This window comes from Diadema setosum, chromosome 14 (assembly GCF_964275005.1).
Source record: "Diadema setosum chromosome 14, eeDiaSeto1, whole genome shotgun sequence".
Lineage (NCBI taxonomy): Eukaryota > Metazoa > Echinodermata > Echinoidea > Diadematoida > Diadematidae > Diadema > Diadema setosum.
The window spans coordinates 3,332,457-3,360,310 of NC_092698.1; the positions used below are offsets into that span (position 1 = coordinate 3,332,457).

General features: G+C 39.3%; 1 protein-coding gene across 2 annotated transcripts in view; it reads right to left on the reverse strand.

Moving 5' to 3' along the window:
• Positions 1-2,175: 2,175 nt before the first annotated feature.
• LOC140237758 (arf-GAP with GTPase, ANK repeat and PH domain-containing protein 1-like) overlaps positions 2,176-27,854 on the reverse strand; it is a 180,593-nt gene continuing 154,914 nt past the window's right edge. The window contains exons 7-17 of one of the 2 annotated variants that reach the window (XM_072317691.1): positions 16,216-16,329; positions 14,842-14,946; positions 13,264-13,447; positions 12,463-12,624; positions 9,316-9,456; positions 8,657-8,730; positions 6,732-6,900; positions 5,855-5,972; positions 4,991-5,183; positions 3,800-3,967; positions 2,176-3,029 (exon numbers count right to left, since the gene is read on the reverse strand). In XM_072317691.1, coding sequence (XP_072173792.1) covers positions 2,805-3,029; positions 3,800-3,967; positions 4,991-5,183; positions 5,855-5,972; positions 6,732-6,900; positions 8,657-8,730; positions 9,316-9,456; positions 12,463-12,624; positions 13,264-13,447; positions 14,842-14,946; positions 16,216-16,329 — 1,653 coding nt within the window. In that variant the 3' untranslated portion in view covers positions 2,176-2,804. Of the gene's footprint in view, positions 3,030-3,799; positions 3,968-4,990; positions 5,184-5,854; positions 5,973-6,731; positions 6,901-8,656; positions 8,731-9,315; positions 9,457-12,444; positions 12,625-13,263; positions 13,448-14,841; positions 14,947-16,215; positions 16,330-27,854 lie in introns of both variants that reach the window. The other variant, XM_072317690.1, reaches the window with a different exon arrangement.

Sequence of the window (27,854 nt, forward strand, 5' to 3'; positions counted from 1 at the left end):
ATATAACATGACTTTGGATGGTAGGACATTTTCTAGCCTAAATGCTTAGACAGAGGTGTCTTCATACACATTTTACTCCTGTTTCATCAAATTCACTTCAATAAAATCATCTGATTCACACTCAAGTCTCAAGATGAATGGATAGATGAGATGTGCACAGTGTGGCTTGCCATGAAATTTTCACATGATAGCACAACGAACCTATGGAGCAACTACATGTACCAGCTAACTTTGCATATATTGGTCACTCAATGGGAATAAGTACACTGACCACAATACACACGTGACTGCTTACAGCAAAGGCTGCTATGTACAGAAACGATGCCATAAGCTATAGGGGACTTTCGATTGTGTGAACAAGAATGACGTTCTAGTTCTCTAGTAGTGCCAGATGGTTGCGGTCCACTTGTTACATCAATTTAATAGTCAGAATCCATTTTGAGACTGTGAAATCCTTCATACATGCTTTCTTGATTCTTGTACTGAATGCGCTAGTGAACCTGGAGAATGCGCGATTTCTTCAAATGACGTCATCACGTCGTCGTAGTCCACAACGTGGACGTGAAAATCGAAAAGCCCTAAATACCAAACTGTGACAACCTTGTACAAGTGGCTACTGAGATATGTTTGACTGTACACTTGAATAAACCTACGACATAGGACATAATAAAGTGAATTGGTTCATATACTGCTCTGTCTGTGCATATGTTTTATACATACTTACAAAGGGAAATATATTTTTATGATGGACAGATGTATAGTAAATAAGCCTCTCACATCTGGTTACTGCTTGGGTCATCCCTTCCAATGAAATAAAAAATTAGGTACTGAGAACTACAACAGGTTGCCTAGTGGTCAGTCCACCACACTGCCCTAATCTTCTAATTCCAAACATTCTACCTTCCCATTTCAAATTCTTTTCTTCCACACACACACATGGTAACTTTGCCTCAATCTTGTCCATATTTCTCCCAATCACATCAAGCAGTACAATGGAACAAAATGTAAACAGTTTGAAGTATATGGCAGTGACCAAAACTTATAAGCTGAAATAAGAAAAAGATTATATCAAGCACATGTCAAATTTGCTGAGCGAATTTTGCCAAACATCTTATAGCACATCACAGGTGACATGATATAGTTCATACAAACACCTGTATGCATTTTCTCTACTCTTGGAGCTTTTGAGAGAAGAAAAGAAGTTGCTATGTCCTGCACACGCTTACAGGTATTAAAGAATCTATGAAACTTACACAAAACAATGAATCTAAAACTTCTACAAATCTTTCAAATTTAGAAATCACCAGGGATGCTAGGCAATACCTCAGTGACAACTTTTTCAGAAGAACAAAACGATACAAAATGCAAAGATAAACACATTGCACGATTAAATAAGAAAAAGAATAACTTCGCTTTGACTTCCGTTACTGGCAAGGGACAATTCCAACGAGTTGTATCTAGTGTGTCATCTCTTTCATTTTCTCCTCGAGGTTAACCTTTGACCTGACAGCCATTCTCATTGAGCAAAGCAGTTCATTGCTTTAATCTCTTGCTTCTGTCACAAGCCCCATCTCTGCAGACGGGTCTTGAAATTTCTCTCAGAATCCTGAAAGTGTCGTGCTTTTGGACAAATTTCTGGCCTCAAACTTGTCATCAACCAATGGCGTGTGTCCAACGCCTTCCATTATGTGGGCATCCTGTTGCTATCCTATCTCTGTTTTCTTTAAAATATCAGATAGGTGCCATTTTAAACACGACAAGTGGCTATAATATCCACTAAACAGAATGTTTTTGGCTTCTTCAGACCCAATTCTGTATGATATCTCACACCTGTTTGCTAATCCTATTCGTAATCTACATTTTGACATTAGACAACTTTTTTCCGTAGTGTACTGAAACACTGAAACTGTTATATCTTGTATGTTTACATACAATTCAATAATTTTTGGACACTTAGAGTCATCACAAGCAAACCTACAAACACACAAACATACAAACACACATGCAGCCAGAGAGAAGCGGAAATATGTTGTCTTTCTCCTATGGCAGGCCAATGCATATCAATGTGACAAGGCCATGCGACAGACTTACAGTCATCATTTTAACCAGAACTCCAATTTGGCTTCAGTCAATATTATGTAGTGATGCCATGGGGAATGCAAGAAAGCCGTATACTTATATTACGCACCTTGTCGAATTTATCTGTGGAAAACTGCCAACTGAAAAATACTGTTACTGCCTTGTGGAAACTGCCTCATTTGCTCAATTCCGCTTGATTGTCCACATCAGTACATACACTCATCACAATGTCTACAGAAATAAATAGATGGGTTCTTCATTTCCTCACACAAAACAGCAATTATAAAAGACCCCTCTCAAGGAACTTTCACACTGAATTCTCTCTCTCTCTCTCTCTCATCTCTCTGCTTAATTATATTTCTTTTCTCTCTCTCTCTTTATTTTTAATGATGTAACATCCTAACATCACGCCCCTCCTCTGAAGTCTTCCAACATGTTTTTTGCCGCTCACTCGACATCAGTGTTGATACAGAAATCACTTCTCAAGACCATGAGGAGCCTCGGGAGTCATCATTGGATGTTTGAAGTGGTGAACCCCTGAATGCTTGTGAGATGAGGGATTATCCAGTTCATACAGTCAACGCACTCCTTTAAAACTACCCATAACATCCCGAGTAGTGTGGATGCTAGTGGTAGTTGGAGGGTTTACGAAACAACACGCTCCCTCACATCAATAATTGCTCCATTTCCTCTCTTCCGACCATAACTGGTCAGGGCCACTGCCCTCAGATAATACTCGAGACTTTGTCCCCGCTGCCATGGTGGCCCCTCCCGGGGCCTGGCGGCACCCTGAGCAGTGTGCTGTTGTTCACATTGCAGTTGTTGTAGTTGTTGTCATCCTGGCAACCGTTCTGGATGAGCACCTTGATGCAGTCGTCAGCTCCCACGCTCTTGGCGTAGGCCAGCGCTGTCCGTCCGTCGGCGTCGGCGATGTTCACATTCACCTTGTTCTGTTTGGATTTAAGAGAAAGAAAAAAAGGCTGATGTTAGAAAAGAAATTTTCCTTCAGTTTCAAAACACTCAATACCTTCTACTGAAATGAAATACTACATAACACACGGAGTTTCATTTCATTTGTAATGAATACTATGGCAAACATGTTTTCTCAGAACAATGATATTAGCTGCAATAGATACAATATTCTGATATACAAGAATTTGTATGTTTGTATCATCCTCTTGTGAAATGAAATAATTTGCACATGATCAAATATAACAAATGCATACTTCACATAACTATCTTAGATGCACAGATTCAAAGATTCTTTTGACAGTTTTATTTCTTATTTTCATCATAAACCAACAGGCATCCACATTATTCAAAGCCTGAATCTTTAGTCAAAAAAGATGTGAAATATTCCTTGGGATGAAATGCAAGTCTCCATACCGTCAAGCCTCGGCTTATTTTGGAGACCCTTCTGTTTAAGTTCCCGAAGCTGTTTGCACTTATTTTGTTTTGTACTAAGAACTATGTGTCGATATACTGTTTGTCATAAATGACTTGTACACAATCATATCTGATGTAATGGAATTAAGCAGAAATAAATCAAATCATATCAAATCAAATCAAGTCAAATGCAAAACTTCTGAAATCTAGGCAAACTGAAGGAGAGTAATGTGAAATGCGTTGGCTATGCTGATGACGAGGTTCCATATGAATAAGTCAGACACTGTAGCAGATGATCTCAGACTACTTCAAACTGAGAGGCGAGTGGACTTACCCATATCAAGAGCTGCGAGATGACCACGTTGGCCATGGCACAGCTGAGGTGGAGGGCCGACCTCCCGTCTCCCTCGCCATAGCGATAGTTGACCTCATCTGGCAGGGCGTGGGCCAGGAGCAGCATCACGCCCCGAATGTCTTCCCGGATCACTGCCTCCATCAGTTGCTATGGTAACCAGAGAAAAGTGTGTGTGTGTGAGTGAAAGGTAAGCAGCTTATCACAAATACGTACTCTCTGTCACACACACAAAGATAATTGTATTCTTGGTGTATAAGCAATTGGAGGTAAGGATTGGCAAAGGAATTACAACTGCACAAATTTGACGTTTATACACTCAGAAACATCAATTTCATAAATAGAGTAAAAGACTGTGTGCTGTTTGAAGTTTACGAAGGACAATACTTATCATGTTGTGGAAAGCATTTACCTAATAGTGACTTTGATATATCGTGAACAGACATTGAAATTGACCATGACATTTTGACTGCTTGTCGTTATTGCCTTTCTATTTTTAATCTTGTCTTGATATGATAATGCTAAATAACCATCTGAACACAAAGTAATCAATCATGACTACAATCTAGAATCATAAATATCGCTGCTACATTCATGTTTATCATTGATCTTGTCATCTTCTCTTCATCTATACTGGCATCACTACCATCATCATTAGCATTGATGTCGTCGTCGATGTTGCTGTCGTGATCATCACCAATAGCATCATCATCACATCATCCCATCCTCCTCCTCCTCATCATCATCAACACCAAAACCATCATCATCAATAGCATTATCATCAGCATCATGATCACCATGATCACTATCACCATCAATAGCATTATCATCACACCATCAACACTATCACCACCACCAGCCCCACCATCACCATCACTAACACCATCATCACCATCACCATCATCACCATCATCATCATCACCACCACCACCAACCCCACCATCACCATCAATAACATCATCATCGTCATCGTCATCATCATCATCATCATCATCATCATCATCATCATCATCATCATCACCATCACCACCACCACCACCACCATTAACAACACCACCATCATCATCATCATCATCATCACCATCACCACCACCACCACCACCACCAATAACACCATCATCATCATCATCCCTGCATCGGACAGCCCCCGAGACTCTTGAGATGCCCACTTACCGGTCCCAGATTCCTCTCCGGGTACGGGTAGGGAGCGATGAATTCCTTCTTCTCGTACTTGGCCCGTATCCATCTCTCCTTCTCCTCCCTACCCGATGTGACGGTTGGCTTCACCTGCCCATGTAACGACACCTCAAACACACTGTTGGTCAGGGCATTCCCTTCCAGCATCATCGTTTGAGCCAGCTCCGGTCTGCCAGGAGGGAAAGAAGAGAGAGATGAAGAATACAGTACCCGAAGAATTTTCTTCTCTACCATAATAAACAAATTAGTCTCCCAATGGATATCAATGTAGAACACATCACACTTTCTGTTCTTCATGAAGTCAGAAAAATGTCTCAGACCTCTGCTTAATGATGTCTGCTGTCTGCTGCTGATGTTACTACATGTATCTCATATACAAATGACTTCCTTCAGTTGATGCTAGTTCCCTTTGAGTTAGCTTTGACAGAAATCCTGTGCTATCTTATGTTTTTATCTTTGTTTTTGCAGTGCAAAGAAAATGGTCAATTTAATTTGGCCAGACAGTATGGTAGCTAAATCTCAGCACTGAAAAATTTTGCAAAGAGAGGAAGAAATTTTAGTTGCTGTTATTAATGACCACCATCATCTATGAAGATGACTACAGTAACCACAAACTAAACAGGCAGACTGGATGATCAGGTGTTGTTGTTGTTGTTGGGTTGTTTTTTTTTGTATCTTGACAATCAAGTCTTTTTTTTTATCTCATCTTTAATGAGTCAAATATGCACAGATTCACATTAAAAAAAAGAAAGAAAACCTGACCAGAAACCATATGCCAGCAGAATGAAGAGGACTAGGTCTACATGGGGAATGAAAGCTGTTACATCCAGACAAACTTACGGCCACTCGTCCAGTGTTAACGATCTGACTCTGGACACGTGTGAACCCAGGTTTCGGTGGATGCCCGAACACTCGATACACATCAAAGCACCAAGATTTAAGCTGGCCCAGTCGGGATCTGCAATGGAAGAGAAAAATGATACATTCTTGGCTTACAACCTGTGGGACATTCTGCATTTATGACATGAAACTGAGATATTTAAGAGTCATACATTGACAAACTGCAGCACTCTATACTCAAATTTGTAGACTGTATTTCTTTGTATTTCCATTACATTTAAATCAAACTTGTCTTAAATGGAACAATCTACAACTTCACTCATTTTATCTACACGGAGCTTAAGTATATTGATCATTTTACTTATGCACAATGTGTGAAAATGCTAAGATTCATGGAAACAGAAAAGACTACTTTATTACAAACTAATCTATAACTCTTGATAATCATGTGTTACACCAGACATTGGATCAATGAGTGTAGTGATTCAGTAATTTTGTCAGTGATTGACAGATAATGTCAGTAACAGAATCTTGGATTTCTGATCCACAGTAAAACAGAAGAGAATTTTATGTGAAATATATTGCCCATACTCAAGATTTTCATTTGGCAACATGAGTGATGATCAATGTATTGTTTATCAACAAAAGTCATTATACATTGCATTGGATAGGTCCTTTTAGTGGTTCCTTGGTGTAAAATAACTCCAAATACAAACACAAACACAACACAAACACAACACAAACACAACACAAACACAAACACAAACACAAACACAAACACAAACACAAACACAAACACAAACATAAACTCAAACACAAACACAACACAAACATAAACTCAAACACAAATACAAACACAAACACATATAACACTCACTTTGTGCTTCGCAGTCCACACATGAGCCGTTGCCGCGGACTTTCCTGATGGTTTCTACGATGGCGCTCTGCTCCAGGTTGGAGAGCTGGCTCTTGCCCTTTGCACTCTCGTTGGTCTGCAGACACGCAAATATGCTCTGCTCGATCGCCACCACCCACTCGTCACGCTCCTGCAAATCAAAAAACATTTTTATTCCAAACACAACTGTCCATTTGCTAAGCTGGATAAATGGATATAAATTCTTACAGGCTGCCATGAGCTGCATCATGTTATGTTCTGTAGTCTGTAGCTTATCATATATGGGTAGTGCAGTACCAAACAGCCTAGTGTACATGAGTTGCTAGTGTATTGACAATGGGCCGGATGCATAAACGCTAGCAATTGCTTGTGCTAGCCTTTTACTCGAATCCGTATGCACAAAAACAAGCAATTGCTTGCGAGCAGAAGCTCTTGCTAGCAAGTACAAGCAATTGCTTAGAGACCAAGCATTTGCTTAAAAACGTATGCATAAAACATACCTTTTGCTAGTTCTTGCTAGCAATTGCTTACGATTTTCCAAGCTCTGTAAAATGAGCTTGAGCTTTTGCTTATCTGGGATGTTCCCTTTTAAGTATCATTTTCATATTCATGGAAGGAAGAAAGACAACAATTGTGAAGGAGTGGTATAAATCTACAAGAAATTACTCTTAAGTAGAGTAAGAAATTTTTCATTTCAACAACGGGAATGTCCAGTGGTTAGCACGCAAAATGTGATGAAAAACAGGTAGGATGTCTCACTTCGGTGGAGAGCAAGGAGACGTCTCTCCACGTGCGATCTGGCAGATGTGGGCTATTGTAAGCAGTGATGGGAATCAGCCAGTAATACGAGTGTGTGTGTATAGATGTGTGTGTGTGCATCTGTGTGTGCATTTATGAGTGTCATTTCATAGCTCTTCTGCTATGTCAGGAAATGTTTCTGCACACACATGCCCTTTCAAATGCATGCTGCCACGCTCGCCTTTGTTCTTGTGTTCGCACAGGCGTGACGTCCCTTTTGTTGAAAACGCAAGCAATTGCTTGTGCGGGACAAGCAAAAGGTATAAGCACTAGCAAAAGGTTATGCATATGGATTTAAGCAATTGCTTGAGCTAGACCTTTTGCTAGACAAGCTTGTGCTTTTGCTTGAAGCAATTGCTTACAAGCAATTGCTTGTTTTATGCATTCGGCCCAATGAATTGAACATATGGGACTTACGGCCAAATTTACAGATGTGGACTGAATCAAATCCATGGTTTGAAATTTAGTTCCTTGACTAATCAGTACACATTTGATACTGGATGTCTGTTAGCACACATTATATACATTTATGCATTCAAATATCATAATAGTCTATGGACAAGATTTAAACTGCCTTACTGAATTCCAGCCAAAATGTAGTTTTACATACTAATTAATAACTGACTAATTTTATTCAACTGCACATGACCTGTCTCTGGTGAAATATAAACATGTTATTTAGTCAATAGTTACTTTCATTACATTGTGGATAGAAAAAAATATATATATCTATTGTTCTTCATTGTCTATTATCCTGCTGTATCAGCAATAGTCATAATTTTACTTCTCTACAGATTGTCTTTAAATATGGACTTTTTTCTCTCTCTATCACTCATGATTTCCATGTTTTTGTTTACAAACAAACTCAGTTGAAAGTGGTATATAACAAATTTGTAGGCTCTACTCAAAGATACAATTTTGTGCTTCATAGAGCATATACATTGTGAATCTGTTTATCAACTATAACTATTGATGGAACTTCAGAGCTGAAAGAAAAAAAAAATACATTTTGTGATGGTTGGGGGAGGTGGTAGGGATGCTGGAAAGAATGAAAGATTTCAAATATGAAAATTTCTAATAGTGGAGAGTATTTCTGGTTGAAAACTCACCTCTGAGTTGGTTGCCTCAAAGTGCCATGACCTGTTGTCCAAGGATACGATGATGAACTCACAGTCTTCACTCTCTGAGGGTGGCGTGAGGAGAGAACGGGACACACGGGATAAAACAGCTGATCAAAATATCTGAAGAATGTGCATTTGTATGCAGAATAAAATGACTCTTGTCTCTTCTCTCAACCTATCCATCCCCCTTGACAAGGGCTCTGCAATATGTGTGAGGAACTTGCATCTTTAGTGAGCATACATGCAGATTCACCAAACCGACTGGCCCATAAATGAAGTTTATCGCTCCAATTATATAGGCGATTATAGTCATTTCACACACAATGTAGTTCACTCGTACCACTAAGTCTACTTGTACACTGATGAAGATTCTGCTAGGATCGGAAGCTTCTACTTCTATGGTGCTTCTCATCAAAGCCTGTTCAGCAGGCTTTGATGAGAAGCTCATTTAACTCCACTGGCTCACTGGCTCACTACTACTGTAACAAGCCAAAAAATTGGTGTGCTCTTATTCTTGTGCTGGTTTCTTGTTGCGCCAAATGAGCAAAAATTTCCACACCGCAATTAGTCCGCTGTCACAGAATTGGATAAGAAGTTCTGAGCAGCTTTTTGTTTGGCTACAGGGTGACAAGAGGGTACAAACTCACCTTCTAAGGGGTGGTGGTCTATACTCTTATTACCCCCAGAGCTCTTCATTCTCCTGTGTTTCTTCTTTGACCCGTGACCATCTCGACTCGTCATCCCCATTTGGGGAAACGAGAGGGGAGCGTCGATGCCGTTTGAGATGCCTGCATTCCAGGAAAAGAGGGAGAAGAGAACGGCGTACTAGCCTGCCTCCAAACTTGTAGAAGGAGTCACATGACAAATTCACAAAAGGTGGTTTAGATCAAAATCATGGTTTATATTTAGTCCATGGACTGTTAAAAATGAGTGTGAAATAGCTACATCTTTCACATGAGCTATAAATGCATGGTTACTGGATGTCTGTTGACATAAATAATCCGTCACACCCATTTACGCACAAGAAATTTGTATAAACCATGGACTATTTTATACCATCTTCATGAATACTGGCAAAAGATTTCAGCCAATGAACACAAGCATCAAAGATATGACAACACTGAGTTTTGACAAATTCCGGTGGTGTCTCTGTTTAGAAAAATGTTAACTATATCCAGAATATTATGTTACCACACACACCCTGAGGAGGAGGGAAATACAATATAGCATGCAGACACATCAATGATATTGATTATATTGATCAGAGGTTATTCTGTGTTTATGTAATAAATCTAGAATTTATATTTACAGATACTGTAAATATAAAGTAGCTTGTGCCCAACAAGCTACTCAGTTGGATTGAATGATTACAAGGTTACTCATGCCCAAATACATCAAGACAAGTGTTTTAAATAATGAAGACAACTCTTTCCACATCCCTGAGGTTAATTTGTCAAATTTCTAAAAAAAAACTTGAATGAAATTTTATAGCAGATCCAGAGAATAAATGACATTTTACTGTATAATCTATGTATGTCCATAGCTGCCTTCTCTGGTGATTTACAGTACTGTAATACATAGTGACTTATGAAACTATCAGTACTGGTTATCTGACGCATAAAATTCCAACTGATTGTAAGATTGTATACACGGCAGCATGAGTAGATATACATTGTATTGTAGGGCCTACACACAAAAAGGAGCTATGCAAAAAATATATCTTCCAATCCACGAATGCCTGTTATGTTTGGAAAGGGAGAAATACATCGTAAGAACAATACTACATATTGCAGAGCAGCAGTAGGGGCATTCACAGCAGGGGAATTACGGTACAGGGCTGTGCTGTTTCAAGCGCTCATGAAGAATCTGAACGTATTCATGATTGCATACAATACTTCCTATCATAACATCACAATACTTCATTACAGAAAGAAAATGCACAGCAGCAATATTCGCACCAAGCACTTTTGTCTTGGGTTGCAGAGATCAGAAGTTTAGCATCTATCTATAAAGTAATCATGTTTGGTTTAAGAGCCATCATATGAGCATTTCCCAGCCACCAGACTTTTCTCCAACCTGTGATTATCAGACATGCACAAAGACAAATGCATTTTGTTACAATGAAAACTGAAAAATAAGGCATGAATGTTAGGCAAAAAAGGGGTGCAGAGGATAGACCAATTTCACAATGGTTTTAGGGAGGCCAGCAAGAGTGAACAGCACACCACCACAGCCCACAACACCAAGTTACTGTATCACAAGATATATTACAGGCACATACAGACAGCTTGACACAAACGCAGACGAAAAAGCCCAGACTGTAGCACCACCAAAAGACACATACAGTATACAGTCAAACCTGGGTAAAGTGACCACTTTGGGAACTCAAAAAAGTACTGGCCTTCATAGAAAGGTGGCCATCATAGAAAGGGTGACAGCATACATTGACCTTCAGTAAATAATAGCTAGTACACATTGAAAACATGTCTCCGTTACATATACTGTATAAACTGAACAGGTCTCGATACACTACTGGGTATTGCATTTCAGACAGATATAGATGTAAATTACTTTGTTTTGTTTCTAGCTTCTATAATAAATCAAAAAAAAAAAAACAATTTAATAGTCCCCCCCCCCCCCCCCCCCCCCCCCCCCCGAAAAAGACTATCAGTTGAGATTCAGCAACGGTGGAAGAAGAAAAAAAAACAAGAGACCCGCGGGTCTAGCGCTCACCTGAGTATCGCAAGTTCACCTTTCACGCAGTCACTAATCTAAATTATTCACAGCTCTACTAAAATTTGACCAGGCTTCTCAAGTAGAAGATGAAAATGTACAATAAGGGCCGAAATTTTTAAAGATTCCTTAATTTGGGGGGATTGGGGGCCCCCTGGGGCCCTCGGGGGGGGGGGGGGGGGGGGCATGGTGCCCATTTTGATAAATTGAGATTCTAACCCCCTAGGGATGCTACCTGCCAAGTTTGACGAAAATCCATCATGAGGTTTTCAGGAAGAAGATGAAAATGTACAATTCAGGCCCCCATTTGGACTTTTCAAGAAGACATTTGGGTTTTCAAGAAGAAGATAAAAATGTAAAAGTTTACGCACGACGGACGACGGACGACGGACGCCGGACGAAGGGCGATCGCAATAGCTCGCTTGAGCCTTTGGCTCAGGTGAGCTAAAAAACCCAACTCAGTATATCCAACAGAAAGGCCTTGAGTTGTGGCTGCTACACATGATGAAAATTTGTAGAGGAAGACAAATTAAGTGAGCATTGGACAAGCTATACACATGGTCACTATAAGCAGGGTCTTCAATGCATCATTTATTACCCAGGTAGTTTGTGGTGGCCGCATATAGACAGGTGGATGTTAAAATCAGGTTTGACTGCAGTCCTCAGATTCCGCTTTGATTTCGATTCTGACAATCATACGATCTTTTTGGCAGATGGAAGTATTCACACAATGTGAGAATTCACAAAAGACATGGGAAAAAAAAACAAACAAAACAGCTGCTTGTCATATGGAAGACAATTTAGAATGTGCCAATTTGAATAAATGGCATATCTATGTCACTGTTCGACAGTGACACCAAAGTTGCTGCAGCAGTAGTGAGGGAATAATTTGGGAGGTACTGCATGGGGGGGGGGGGGGGGGAGTGGTGGGTGGGCGAGGGCGGGCAGACACAAACAAACACAAACCACAAATGGACTCAAACACGGAAAGGACACAAACACGGACATGGAAAAAGATGTGACCTTGGTCGTCCTCTGCCCACCTTTTCTGCCGCCCTCACCTGGCGTGACAGATGAGTTTGAGATGACGACAGCGTCGGTGAACACCGTATCCCGCGGTAACGACGTGGACTTGGTCTTGGCCTCCTGCACCTCTCTCTGAGACAGCATGGGACTGCTGGTGTCTCGAGAGAGAGCGCTCTGGTTGGAATGGACTGATGTTCCTACAAACCAGAGAGAAGAAAAATTATACATGGGACTATCATCAACTGGGCTGTCTTTTTCTTTAAAAGTACATTTTCTTCTATCTCCTTTTGTTAATTCTTTGAAGGGGTAAATTATGGGACTACTGCCGTTAGGAGTAACATGAAGAATTTGAATGCAAAAAAAAAAGGTGATATACATGTCCATTTTCATCAAATTGAGATATTTGAGATGGAAGTTGTGAAAATACCCAGTCAAAATATATGTGATGATTTTGATAATACGCTGTAATATGCAGCATATGTTATGCTATGAGTGCAGTATCATTGAAAAATTTTAATTTTTTTTTCTTTGATGATGACCTTGCTTAAAAAGCTTTGAAAATGACATTTATCTGTTTTTGCATTCAAACTCTTCATGCTTCCATTTTCTTTGTTAATTCTCACCAAATAAAAGAATAGAATTATCATTGTCAGAACTTAAGTATAGAACTGTTGATATCTAGAAGAGTTACATCTCTCCAATACCAGTGGATTTTTTTACAAAGTTTTCCTGCATTTTCGTAACAAACCCGGCACAATGCCAAAGCTAGATCTGCTGAGCCCAACATGCAATTCCTTCACTTAGTCTCTGATTCCAGACACTGCTGCTGTTCTCACCTGCGTGACCCGATATCGTCATGGACTTCATGTTGTTGGCGATGCCATTGGCCCCTGAGTTGGTTTGTGCCGGCGCCGATCCCGGTGGCATGTTGGCCCTGGCTAGCGGCGGTCTCCTGCCCGGGACCTTCACCGTCGTGTTGAAGAGTCGGATCTCCTTGCCGTGCACATCATCCATGTAGTCCTACACATTGGGATTCATGATGGAGAGATGATATACGACGTACAGATTGCAAAGACCATTACTTCATGGACAATTAGAACAGGGGGATCAAAGACAATGAAAGTTCTACTATCCCATGGATATGGTAATGTCTTTGCTTGATGTTCAATGTTGCCGGTATATTTTTACCTCTCTCGTACAATTCATATTTGCTTCCTTCTAAAGGACGGAAACAAGTTTGTCTGTTGATCACCATTGTAGGTTTGTAAACTCATGAAAGATAGCAGGGGTTCTTCAGGATCTCAGCAGATTTGCTGCAAAATCAGCAAAGGGGATTGACTTTCAGATGAGATAAATTTCAGACTAGATTTGAGAATTTATCAAGACTGACAAATTAGGTGATCCGATGTACAAATGATTTCTGAGATTCTCATTGAAGAAAAGGGAATCAAACCTTTCATCTCTACAGATTTAAAATGGAAAGGGCATATTATGTTAACAAAGAGACAAAGTGAACCTCATTTTAATATACAAGATGATGTTCAAAATATGGGGCAATATGCCATGTATTTACCAAAATACAAGACAAAATTTGTTAGATCCTTGACTCTATTTTAGACAGCCGAGATGGTATCTGATTAGAAAGTTGTTCTTTCACAAAACGATACATATGCCATGGGCTGAATGGTTGCAAAATATGGGAGAGATAGGGCATGTAATTACCAAGATACAGGACAAAGTAGTTTTGACCCTAAACTCTATATACCTCGTACAGCTTAGATGGCATCTGAGTCAAAAGACTTTGTTTTATGAAATGATCCCGGCACCATGGTCCATTTATGTACGAAATCTGGCCCCGATTGAGCATTTAGTAAGCAAGATACAAAATAAAGAATATTTGACCTTTGAACCTCATTTGCACAGCCAAAATGGCATCCTACCAAAGCGTTGTTATTTTACAAAATGATCCATCTATCGAGGCCCATGTGTGTGCAAAAAACATGGCGGTGAAACCATATACACTAATGAGGTTACAGAATGAAGTATATTTGACCTTTGACCCCACTTAACACCGCCAAGATGGCATTTGAGCAATTCATGCTAGTCTTGATAAAGACTGCTGGATATTCCTTCTACCCTGGGACCCCACGGGTACTGGGCACAACGCTCTGTATGCTAGGTATTACAGAAAGGCTGTCCTGTCTGCCATCGAGAAAGGAGTAACCACACATGAAGATCTGCAAAACATCCACATGCGTACCACTTTGCTGCGCACCGATCTTTTTTCAAATGACATGTGATGCGGTTACCTCCGAGAAAGGCAGCATCCTTAACGCATCATGAGCTGGAAATCTTGGGAGAAAATGGTGATGGTTGGAGGTGCTAAAACTCTGGTGGGACCACAGGGGACTTACATGTAAGCTGGGATGATACGTTAATCTGCCGTCATCGCACAACGTCACATATTTCTTCTTCCACTCCTTATTCAGCGGCTTGCTACTCCTCTTGTACAAATAGCCCTGTTAAGAATGGAGTGAGGGAAAAAAAAAAGATACAAGACTTAGCCACAAAAAAAAATAAAGTTATACACAAAACCCACAAACCACTGCTCTGGACTCATAGTACACCTGAACACATAAGGAACCCACCTCATAGAAAAATTTTTGGGGAAAACGTATCACTCAGATTAGTAGGCTCATGGTGAAGGTGAAGGGTATATGAGGATTTAAAAAAAAAAATTGAAATTTTATCATTTCATATCAGCAAACTACATGGTAATTTGTAAAGCGAGGGTGTAATCACCTCACTATTTGCATATTCATATTTCAAGGGAAACTTCACAATTTCATAACTGCCCTACAAGTTTTGACCCACTTTTGATCAAATTTTCACTGTTCTGTTTATCAGATGTTATTCTCTTTTCAGATTTTCTTTTAACTAGTCCAGAATTGCACTTTAAAAACATAGGCAAAATAGTGTGAATACGCAATAGTCTGTTAATCTACACAGGGTTGGCAGCTCCTACAAACACATTTATGCAATACATCCACATATCTTAAAGGCAATTATCATAATATCATATCTCTTTGAAAATGGAAAAATTGTACTTACAATGCATGCTACTTGTACATCAACTTATGGAAAACTACAAGAAATGTCGCTATGGCGACTGGTATAACTCCGTCATAATGCATGGTTCTCCCAATACATCCACAGTATATCTTGTTAATATGAGACAAAAGTGTTAATTCAAAAAACATATCTTCATAACTTTGACAAAAAAAACTCTTTCTAACATTCTAAAAAAAAAAATATATATATGTGTTTCTTATGGCCTAAATGCTTTCATTCATTATTCGGAATTGTGTTTATACATTTTCAATTTCAGTCATTTTGCAAGCACTCTAAGCCTCATGGAAAGAGCATACCAAACATTATTGCATAATTGACAGCTCCATCCTGGAAACTGTGTTATCTGTGTTTTCACGCTCTCTGGTTCAAGTGTAGCCGTTAAAATAATTGCATACTTTGAGAGACAGGTGGCCAATTGTTTTAAATGTAGATTACGCGATTGTCATCATCCAAGCATATGTACATGTATGTACTCATGAAGATGCACATGATGAGGTGGCGGTGGTGACGATGGGATCAAAGAAAGACCTTTGTTATTAGTCCATGTGAATAGTAGTAGGTCCATGGTTATTAGTCTATGTGTGTAGTAGGCCCATGGCTATCAGTCCATATGTGTTCAGCTGTAGTAGGTCCATGGTGAAAGAGATTCTTCTCACCTGTTTGATGGGGATACTCCTCCCACTGCCGATACCTCTCTGGCTGTGGTTTGGCAGAGAGCTGCTGTCACCCCCATTCTTCGCCTCGCTGTTCTGAGGTTTACCCTTGTTGGGCTGGATGGAGAATTCACAGAGAGAAGACAGAGAGAGAAAGATGACATGAGGGTGATGATAATGACGACGACAGCGACGACGACGACGACAACGACAACAACAACATCAATAACATGTTCTTATTTATCCAGGGCAGCGTCTTCAGTGTTGCCACTGCTCTATACCAGAGGGCCTTGCCATTATTATTACCCTAGTGTTGTGCTGTACACCTGGGTTGAAGACATGATGGGTAAAAAGATCTTGAGACACTTGACCAGATCTAACTGGGGACCTCTGATTGAAAGTCAAGAGTTTCTTCCACTATGCCACAGTGTCCCCTCCCCAATATTGGTATTACATGTATGTTGTGATAATAAAGTAAGAACATATTCACACATATTAAGGGCATTACACATTTTTTAAAAATTAATATTCTTTTTTTTTAAACCCTAGCATTTGTGAAAGGGTTCCATACTTTGATCAATAAAGTAGCCATTCATCCTCTTTTTGACTGACAGTGAGTTCCAGTTTCCCTCAGGCAAGCACACAAGTGGGTTGGTAGCATCCTGATGTTTTTGCTCTTTTTAATAATATGCCCCAATTTCTGCTGGGGGTGGGGTGGGGGACACATATCAAGCCTGAGGCTGTTTTTCTCAGAGGTCCACAAACTAAAAACACTCAATACATAAACATGTGACTAAAATATATAAACAATATGATACGTACAATTCTATTATTCAAGATGCATTTAAAACATAATTCAGCTGCATGCATGATGCCCCCCCCCCCCCCAAAAAAAAAAAAAAATCATCAACATCAACAGAATTTGAGCAACAGAGGGAGACTGAAAAATATTGAAATGTGGGAATGACTGGCATGGCTGATAAGATAATTTATCTGGTGCTTGGAGAGGAAATCATAATTTTGTTTCCTCTTTAGACAGTGATACAGACATCAAAACATCTCAGAATCTGACATTTCATTAACTCTCATAGCCTTACAGGCACCATGTCTAGTCAATATGATTTCAGGTTTGTGGTTCTCAAAGGGGTAGACTTCAACTAGAATCCAACCTCCCTTTTCCTGTCATGTCAGAACCCCGCAACCATCGGGATAAGTGAGATATGCTCATGCATGACACTTTTAAGTACCGGTAAGTTGTGTTCAGAGTACACTTCATAAAGGCATTGCTAATTTACAATTCACAAATGATTTACATAATATTTGAATGTCTCATACATGTGTACATCAAACTAGAAAAGCACTTGTAGAGGGCAGACCTCCGTTAATTAACTCATTTCAACCCATCATACAAGCATACAAGTATATATTGAAAATCGCCCAATTTCCTATAAATACTAGTATAGAAGCCTTTTGCTTACATCATCAGCCCTACCCAAGCAGAGGATGCGCTTTAGAACGCACATGCGAACCTCAAATATGTCCAACTTGAACTCCCAAGTTCATTCTTGACTCTATCTGCCAAAAGATTTTAAAAATATTTCAAAAATCCATAAAAATACCCTGATCACTACCAAAATTTAATCATCTATTCCTTGCTTCATTATCAACTTTTCCTGCAAGTTTCATTCATATCTGTTTCACATCTTTTGAGTTATTTTGCACATGGACAAACAAACAAACACCACTGAAAACATAACCTCCTCCCTTGGCTGAGGTAATAATGTGGAAATGAAATGGAATGCGAGTGAAAATACACCTTCCTCTTGGTCTTTCCTTCAAGAGGTCATATTTTGGTCGGTATAATCTACACTGTATCATAGTGAGAGATATTTATATCCCAACTTCCTATTCCTACTTAAAGGCAAAATCATTGCTTTGTACTTCTTAGTAAAGTTTTGGGCGGAAAACAAACAGACAATCTTGTGCTTGTCAATGTTGAGATATCCAGAAAAGTGATGAGTGTTTAACCAAGGTGGAGCTGTACAAATTTGAACCTGAATTATATAGCAAGTACAATTGCATAAAACAAGGAACACCAGAACACTTCATTTTTTATCAAACATAAAAATATTTTGTTTGATAAAGATGCCACAAAGACTGTAGAAGAGAAGGGGACATATTATGAAGTTCATGCAGCCATTTATTTTTCTTATTTCCTATAACTGAAATATTCAGGGCAAGCCCGGTGCACATTCAGAAATCAAGCTGAAATAACATCTTATCATGGAGGGTGCATGTCTTGAATATCTCTCTAATAACGAGGAAGGAAAGCTCTGATGAATAGCAGAAAAAAAAAATCAATCTCTTTATGAAACTCCTAGAATGAGGTAGAGCTTGAAATTAGAGCATTCATCTCTAGGTGCATTCACACTGACAGTGAAATATCACGGAAATCTAATACTGGGAAATAGTGCACTGTTTCAAATAATGTCAACACAATCACATCACAAAATACAATGCGAAAGACTATGTTATCAAGCCGTTATCTCAAAATTTACATGAAATACACATGCGAGATTCAAGTGTGAATTGCTTCACAAAATACCATCGAGTGTACAGCAGTCTATTCCTCGAGTGACTCGACATACTTTGTATCTTTTCCCACTGGAGATAGGCATGCATAACCCTAACTCCTAATAGTAAATGAGAACAGTACCATGTAAATTACCACAATATCTATTATTGTGGTATTTCACCAATGAGAATGATGCCAACAAATTATCGGATTATTCAATACCACGGTAATTTTAATGTGAATGCACCTACTTCACAATAATAATGGCGTATAAAACATCAAGGCTATTCAGGGCACAACAAAGGGCAGAAAAAAAAAAATCCAGTTGTTTGTGAGCATATCTACTGTCATGTCAAATGATACCTAGTCCAACTCTTGTGGATCTAACCTCAAGGAGTACCCCATCAAGGATGGACAGAGAAAAACTGAATGATCGATAACTGGGTAGTGATCTGGAAAACAAGCAGATTGCAATTAATGTCAAATATCTCCTCGGCAAACAGTGGGGCTATCATTCGGCGGAGGCGGAAAGTAAACCGAGGGGAGACGTATCTTGAAAACTGAGATTCAAATTGTAACTCATCTTTTGTCTCAAATCCAGCAAACACTACACCTCCCGTGGTAACGTGAGACGGGGAGTTATCTGCACTCTGACATTATCGATTTCACTCGACCCAGATTTTGGAAGCGGGGAAGAGAGAAAAGAATGCCCAAATCCCATTGAAAGGCCGAGGGGCCTTTTCCTCCGTTACACACACACATGTGAGGCTAATGTCGCCATACTGCTGATACATCGTATTCCAGAGAATCTCAGAAACACCTGCCGCACTGAATGTGTGCCTTTTGTGGCTGTGAGATAAAAAGATATTTCATTAACCCATCTACTGCTTTTCTTCCCTGATCCACTTATCTCTGTTTGCAAACTGTCACGAAAGTCTCAAAACTGTCAATGAATTGGTGACAAGTTATCCTGACTATCACTCTTTTAACACAATTTTTGTGAATGCCTCTGTTTGATACCTGATAGTGTTATATTGTTACAACAGAGTGGGTGAGTTTAACATACTGTATACACCATATAATATTTAGCAAGTTTTCTTTTTTATTCATTTTTTTCTGAATTGGGACTTCCTTACAATGTCATGAGTGATTTAAATGTGCAACTATGGAATACAGTACTGAACAGAGAAGTGTACGTGTGCATGTCATGTTCATGTCGGGATCAGAGTTAATATTGAAATTGCGTGTTTTTAAATTCCTGAATAGCACCTGACTTGCGAAATCCTGAAAATAAAAAATGTCACAAAATATTCAGCATATACAGTGCACCACTGCAAAGTGTTGAAGGGAATACAGTGGATGTGTGAACTCCACTAAAGTGTATCTTGGTATGTTATAGCTACAGTGCCAACGGCACATTTTATGACACAGGTATTGGAGATCTAAAGAAGAATAGAATGCATGCTGCCCTCGTGTGATAAGAAACAGAACAGGGCAGCAAGAAGCAGTCCCCTGTGGCAAGACACCAAAATATAAATCATCCATATTCAAAATGGCATTAGCTCTGATGATGAAGAGTATGAATAGCCTCCAGCAAATAAAGTCAATTTCCGCTAAAAATTGGTTTGCACTAGTCATAATCATTCAACGAATAGTATAGATCAGGTGCATGTACACTTAGCAATATTGGAAAAGGAAGAAATTAAATATGGCAAGCAGGTCCGTTTATTGCCACTTGGTCTACTATCACATGGTCTACTTCCCATTTCGTCTAACACCACTATAGCTAAACTCATTTGGTCTACTGTCGAGTTCGTCTATTGCCCGTTTGGTCTAATCCTCACGTGGTTTAATGCCTAGTTTGGCTAATTATCGTTTTGTCTAACAGCCATATGGTCTAATCGCAATTTTGTCTCCTTGGGATTTTTCCCATTTGATCTAATAAACTGTGGGCATTAGACGAAATGGGCATAGCCCATCTGGAAGTAGGCCATCTGGTAATGAGGCTAAGTGACAATTGGACTAAATGGTCATTATATTAGCCAAACTGGTTGTAGACAAAACGGGATTAGACAATGTGGGTTGAGACTAAATCGCTATTGGACAAAGTGGGAGTAGACCAAGTGATAGATCATCTGCAGGTCAAGTCTCAGAAAATGAAAAAAAAAAAATAATAAGCATATTTCAGAATGGGCCTTAATATGATGTAAATGAATCATCATCTCCAGATACCCCACCCCACATATCAAACTTCATGCCAATATCATGACAGAACTAGGTAAATCCCCTAATTAAGAGTGACCAGTAGACCCTGTGATTCAGCTGACGGATCAAGAGCGGTTTGGCCGATTTTTTTTCCCTTCACGGCTGGCGTGGGAAAACCAATGATGATGTTCCAGCGCTGACAAACTCTTCCTGACAGGGGTGACACATTATATTCCATCACAGCCTTGACCTGAGACTAGGCTGTGACCACAGACCAGCTGACAGCCACACACAAAACTAGAAATGTCGCTACAGCGACTGGTTATACCCCCGCAAAACAACATTTCATAAGCTTTGGTCAAAACAACATTTCATAAGCTTTGGTCAAAAAACTGAGGAAGTAGTTAAATCCGCAAGATCTTTCCTTGATCTTCTGCCATTAATATGCCGTTACCATGGCAACGTACTTTCGGGTACTGTCGAAAAATGCGTCTTGCACATCTACAACCAAAGGCACACATCTGTACCAAGTTTCATGGAAATTGGGCAAAAACTGAGGAAGTAGTTTGCAACACAAAATTTTCCATCATTTTGGCTCATAATATGTGAGCTGTTACCATGGCAACATACTTTTTGTCACTGTCAAGAAATGTGTCATGCTGACCTATATCCTAAGACAAACATTCAATATGAATTCCATGAGAATTGGAAGAACACTGATGAAGCAGTTTTGCCATGAAGCATTTTGCCCTACATTTTACCAATAACATGCCGTTACCATGGCAACGCACTTTTTGCCACTGCGGAAATATGTGTCTTGCACATTAACATATTCAGATGAACATCTGTACCTAATTTCATAAAAATTGATCAAAAACTGTGGGAGGAGTTCGCGACGCAAGATTTGTACCCATTTTTGCCCATAATATGCCGTTACCATGGCAACGTACTTTTGGGTACTGTCAAAAAATACGTCTTGCACATCTACAACCCAAGGCACACATCTGTGCCAAGTTTTATGGGAATCGGTTGAAAACTGAGGAAGTAGTTCGCGACGCAAGATTTGCAACGGACCGACCGCCCGACCGCCCGACCGCCCGACCGACCGCCCGACCGACCGCCCGACCGACCGACCGCCCGACCGTCCGCTGATTCCTATATACCCCCTTCAAACTTCGTTTGGCGGGGGTATAACAAGACCTCAATCAACGCTTTATTAGTCTGCCACTACAGACTTTGATGTGACAGCCCCTTTATGGGGTCAACGTACAGTCAAAGCCAGGTACAAGACCTGACTATCAATTTGAGGCACATGTTAGGCCTATATTCTTTCTCTCCCTTGTATACTAACATGAAAACAAATAAACTGAAATTTGAACAGAAATAATATTACCCAACATCAACATCAGAGCTGCAATGTGAAATACCAGGCTGTAACATAAAGGAACTGAAAAGTATATCTATTTAACACCATAAATTGATCTGGTAGTTGATTCCTACTACTATTCCACTGGGCTAAGCAGTCAAGAGTAAAAGTGCCAGCTAAGGCCATAAAATACAATTTCCTTCTGCACTTTACTGAAGATTCACTTTCATTGACAAACATGACTCTTAATTTTATATTTGCTTGCTTTGTTTTGGTCTTTTTTGCGGGGGAGGGGGGGGGGGATATCCTTCTTCCAGTCTACCACAATGAATTTCAATCATGCAATACAGATGTATTTCAACAAATGTGATTATATCAAATTACAATTTACGATAAGTAAAGCTGCATGAGCCCATATTCTTCCTTATGATAATGCATCCTTGCATTGTTGCCGGTATATTTGGGGATGATTGAAATCCGCTCTTTAAAGGGATCATGGGAAATTTTCGCAAAAAGTTTGCTGACACGAGAGAGGACCGTTTAAGAAATGTGATCCAGCACAGACATTAAGGAAGAGCTGAACTCATTAAAAGTCTGTCACTGCAATTGACTGTGATGAGACAATGAGGCTATGACATTGTACACGTTTCTAAACACCCTTACAGCACAGTGTTCTGTTAACACTATTAGCAGTTGAATGTACCTATATACCCTTTTCTCATTCCAACATTGAGCTTGGCTGACTCATTCAGTTCACACAAGACTATCATCATGTCACAGCAATGGTGATTAAGGTGACAGGAAGGCATATGTCATCCCTCTTTCTTTCATTTCATTCTCGTCCAATAAATCTTTTCCCTACCCTCCAGCGCTTGATGTATACTGAAAAGAACTGCCATTATGTCAGGATTAGGGGTGGCTGTTTGATGGGTTATGTGAACGTGAACGTCGTGAAGACATACAAACGTCACACAAGTCAAGTCTTATATCGTCGACATTATGCTTCACATCTCTCTCTACTGACTGTGTTGAGCCAATTTCATTAAAAATATCATTCACTGGTATTACAAGCAATAGATCCAAAGTACCTCCCATCTTTTTCAAAAGATTGGATGGTCATTTCTTCTCCATCTGTTTAAAACTCCTCTTGTTAAATAGCGAATGACAAATTAATTCTGCCTTTTGGCCCCAGCAATACAAGTACTGGGTAAAAGAAAGAGTTCAAAAATGAATAGGAGTGAATATGTGCTATAACAGATATTGCATGAGAGATATTGCACAAAGGGTGACAACTGATAAAAAAACATCTGTCAAAGTACTGGGTACAGTCAGAATTGTTGTATCAAAGAATCTCTCCGATTTCTACAGGTGTACCTTCTATTCTAAACAAGCTATCTGACCATTTTGCCCTCACATTTGGTTTGAGAATACGCATTCATGTTCAGAAGGCTGAACACCTTTGAACATTGCAAACAGACCTTTTTTTGTACGTAAATACTCAAAACTTGTTACCTTTTGTATAATCAACTAAGTTATGTCTCCTGCAGATTTTAGATCAAATTTTCAAGACTTGCTAAGGATATTTACATCATTTCTCACAAAAAAGGAAGTTTCCTCACAAACTCTTCATACTTTCCTTATATAACTGCTCATTTTTCTATTTTTTTTTTATACAAGTGGCAAGTACTTAATCATATCATTTTCTTTATCAAAACTTAACAGAAAAAACAAACAAACTGCTAATTCTTCTTGGAAATGAAAAGAACACTTTACCTAGCTAATTTAAAAGGCATGGGAAATTATTTTTTGTCTTTAGCATACCCTAGTAACAGGTCCAGAGAATGTGAACTTATCACAATCAAATGAAATTTTGAGAAATTCTTTTTCATATTTTCTTAATATCATTCTACTCTTTTGACATCATAATGAGTTCCAATGCAGGGTTGTGCATTAAGTTCATGGCAACTTCAAAAATTTGTAACTTTCAAACAGATTGTCTATATTTTTTCAAACTATACGTGCTTCATTTATCTTTCTGAAATGACTCAATCTGCATGCATCTTTGCTAGAATCTTTCCCTTTAACAGATCTCCACATCCTGTGTGTGACATGGACCATCATGTCGTTGGTTGATGGGTTGGGGGGGCGATGAGAGCTGTCAACAGCACCCCTTAATTACCCCCATCTAGGTACGGAGGTGCAAAGGGAATGTTCATTAATGTCTACTCTGTCTATTCAAGGGGGGTGAAATCTATTAATTGAGCGGAATGTCTTCCATTATGGGGCGCCATCAGACAGATGGTAGAGTCGCCACGCTCAAAATTGTGCACCTACGACAGACAAGCCCCATTGAGTTTTGTTGACATCACTTTGTAAGATGTAGTACGTTGAGACAGAAAACATGGACTAGCTCATACAAGCTTGACATTAAATGTAGAAAATAATTAGGAATATATGTGCTACTTAAATTTAGGTTCACTTCTTCCCCTCAATTTGTTCATGTATGTATTTCTCTATTCATTAATGTACATACAGTATCTGCCTTGATACCCATTCATGTATAGGTAGGCCTATGTACAATGTATGTATCTATGCTTGGCATAAAGGTACTTATGTGTTTATTTGTTTGTTTGTTTTGTTTTGTTTTCATTCAATCATTTACTCATAGAGTTGACAAAATGCACATTTAATAGCCATGTGACTTAAAAATAAAAAATAGTCGCACAATTCTGTCTAACTAGATGGGTTTCCTAAAACTACTTGTGATTGCCAAGGGCTGTCATACAGTTATTCAGCTGCACTATCTTTTATTTTTCATACAGCGAAGGCAGAATAATGATGCAACTGAACTAAAATTCACGACAATTGCTGGGTTAAGTGCTCTACATGTAACCGTAGACACCTCCGCTCAGGAAAAATCTCACAATCAACAACTAAACTACTTGTACTAGACCTTTCTCTGAATTCAACTCCTCCAATCTCTTCCCCAAGCTTGAAAGGAGTGGATATGGTTCAGGCGAAAACAACACGAACCCCCTCAAAAAAAAAGAAAAAAAAAAAGAAAAAGAAAAAGAATGAAAGAAAAGAAAAGGGAGGAAGAGCTGTAGCTGTAGTATTTGCTTTCACCCCGCCGTGCTCGGCTCTCGGGGAGAGCGGAGTTTTGATTTGGGATTTTCTCCGTCTAGGATGTCCTCAGTGTTTGGAGTATTTGTCCCTTCTAGCTGATAATGTGGGTGAAAAATAAGATTTTGTTCAATTCCATCTGTGTAAAAGGGGTATGGGGGGGGGGGGAAGTGTGGTCCAGGGATGGGATCTTTTTTTTTTTTTTACTTATTCAAAGTAGATGATGTGTAACATACCAGCAAGAGTGGCTTAGACATGTTTTGAGTCTCTATGAATGTTGAAGGGAACCAGCAATTGTTACCGTGCCCCTGAAATTTGTTACAGCAAGGACTGCGATACCAATATTGTGGGGAAAAAAAAAAAAATACATACAAAACATAACAACATAAAACAATAAAAAATAAGAAAATATGACCCTCAGTCTTTTACAAGGGCAGATAGCCTCTCTACTTTGTTCTAAATGGTTGACTAAACATGCATGATTTTTGTAGTTCAACCAGAAGTCGCATGATGCCCAGCAAAAATTACTAAATAAGAACAAAACATCTTTTATTTAACAAAAAGATAATACTGAAATATGTAAATATTTTGATCAGACAGGGATTAATCACTCGAAAACAAACAAAATAAAATGTATTATTGTCTTCTTGTTTTTGGCTTCAAGGGAAAATTGTGAATTTCGTATCTTCTTTTCTTGGGTTTTCCACTGCGTGGGTGTGAAACCAGCAATTTTGTGCAACACCAGCATGTCGGCAAAGAGTCAGATGTTGCGCTGGCTCAAGTTACCACACCAAACACATGCCGCTCTTTATCTAACGGCTATCAAATAAGGCCCATCCATGATGCGAATACAATATTTGCTGTCCTTGCTGTGGCAAACACAGCTTACTACAGTAGCTACCCTCAAGCTTTCTTCTATGACATCGACTGAAACATGTGTGATATTCTGAAGCCCGGAAAATGGGAGTTAGTTTAAATATAGAACTCCACATCACGAATCACATGATAAGCAAAGCACACAAAGACATAGCAGTACTCTGCTGGTAATGCTAAAAACAAATGGTTCCGATAATAATTGCCAACAGCCCACAGAAGAACATATCTGATTCATTTCATTTGACATTGTAATTCTGACTGTATGGTATTGATTTATTTTGGCAAATTTGCCTTGAGAAAAGGGATTACAATATAAAAAGATTGTAATCAACATTTCCATATTATCTAGCAAATATGTCCTACTTGATCTTCAACATGAAAAAAAAAAAAAACCCACCAAAATGAATGCTAAAGCATGGATAAAAGAATTTGATATTACTATAGCAATGATTCATGAATTTGAAGAAAGTCCACGTGCAAATCCATGTTAAAAGTCTTTGTGGAACCAAGTCATATCTGGTTTTTACGTGTACACAAAGCAAACGCCCTAAAGTAGATAGCAGTAAGTACTGGTTAGTTCTTGGCAGTGGATGAAATTAACCCTCCTCAAACCATAGATCTAAACTACAGCTACCATCTAACGCAGTACGAGAAGGACAGGGTTAAATACAGTTTAAGGTCAACACAAAGTAAATCTGACTATATTCAACCTCTTTGATAATGTCAGACGAAGCGCACTATTCTTTCACCCTTCTCTCCGTGGCAACGGGTGACATCGTGTCCTTGGCGGAATAAGAGCCCAAGCAGCATCATAAAAGCCTTGAAGTCCATCTCGGTTTTGATTTTTTCGGGAGTCAGAAATGTGACGGAAGGAGACAATCTTTCCCTGAATCTAATCACATTCCGCTTCCTCTCAAAGATTTCAAGAGCTTGTTTGTGAGTCTCCTCCAAGCCATTTTGCCCAGGCCACTTTAAAGGAGTCTGCAAAGGTTGGGAGAACCCTATAAAGAACTAAGCCTTGATGCGGTAATGGTTCTTTTTTGGGGAGGGGGAGGGTAAGGGGAGGGGGCCTAGAGGGGTCAGAAGTTCAGAGTAATGGAATCTAAATTGGAAAACTCTTAAAACGTCAAGATCTTTGAGGAGTCTGGATAAAAGAAGCTGTTAGTACATTTTCCTCTTGGCAAACAAATTGAACCTTGTTACACACTGTCACTGATGTGAAACACAAGAGCGGAGAAGGGAATTTTTCAGCACATGCACACACATACCATATGATGAAGCCTGCCTTTACGACTTTCTAGAAGCAATTCTCAGCTGTCTAAAAAATCACCAACCTTTCCTGCAAACGATTAATGAAAACACTGAGATAATTTCAACATCATTTAGAGGAGTGAAATTACCTGGATATGGACACTTTGATAATAAAATGCTTTCTGTTGAGAATCTTGACCATTTCAAAGAACAGTGTGAATTCAGACAGGGTGTGGAAGATGCTGT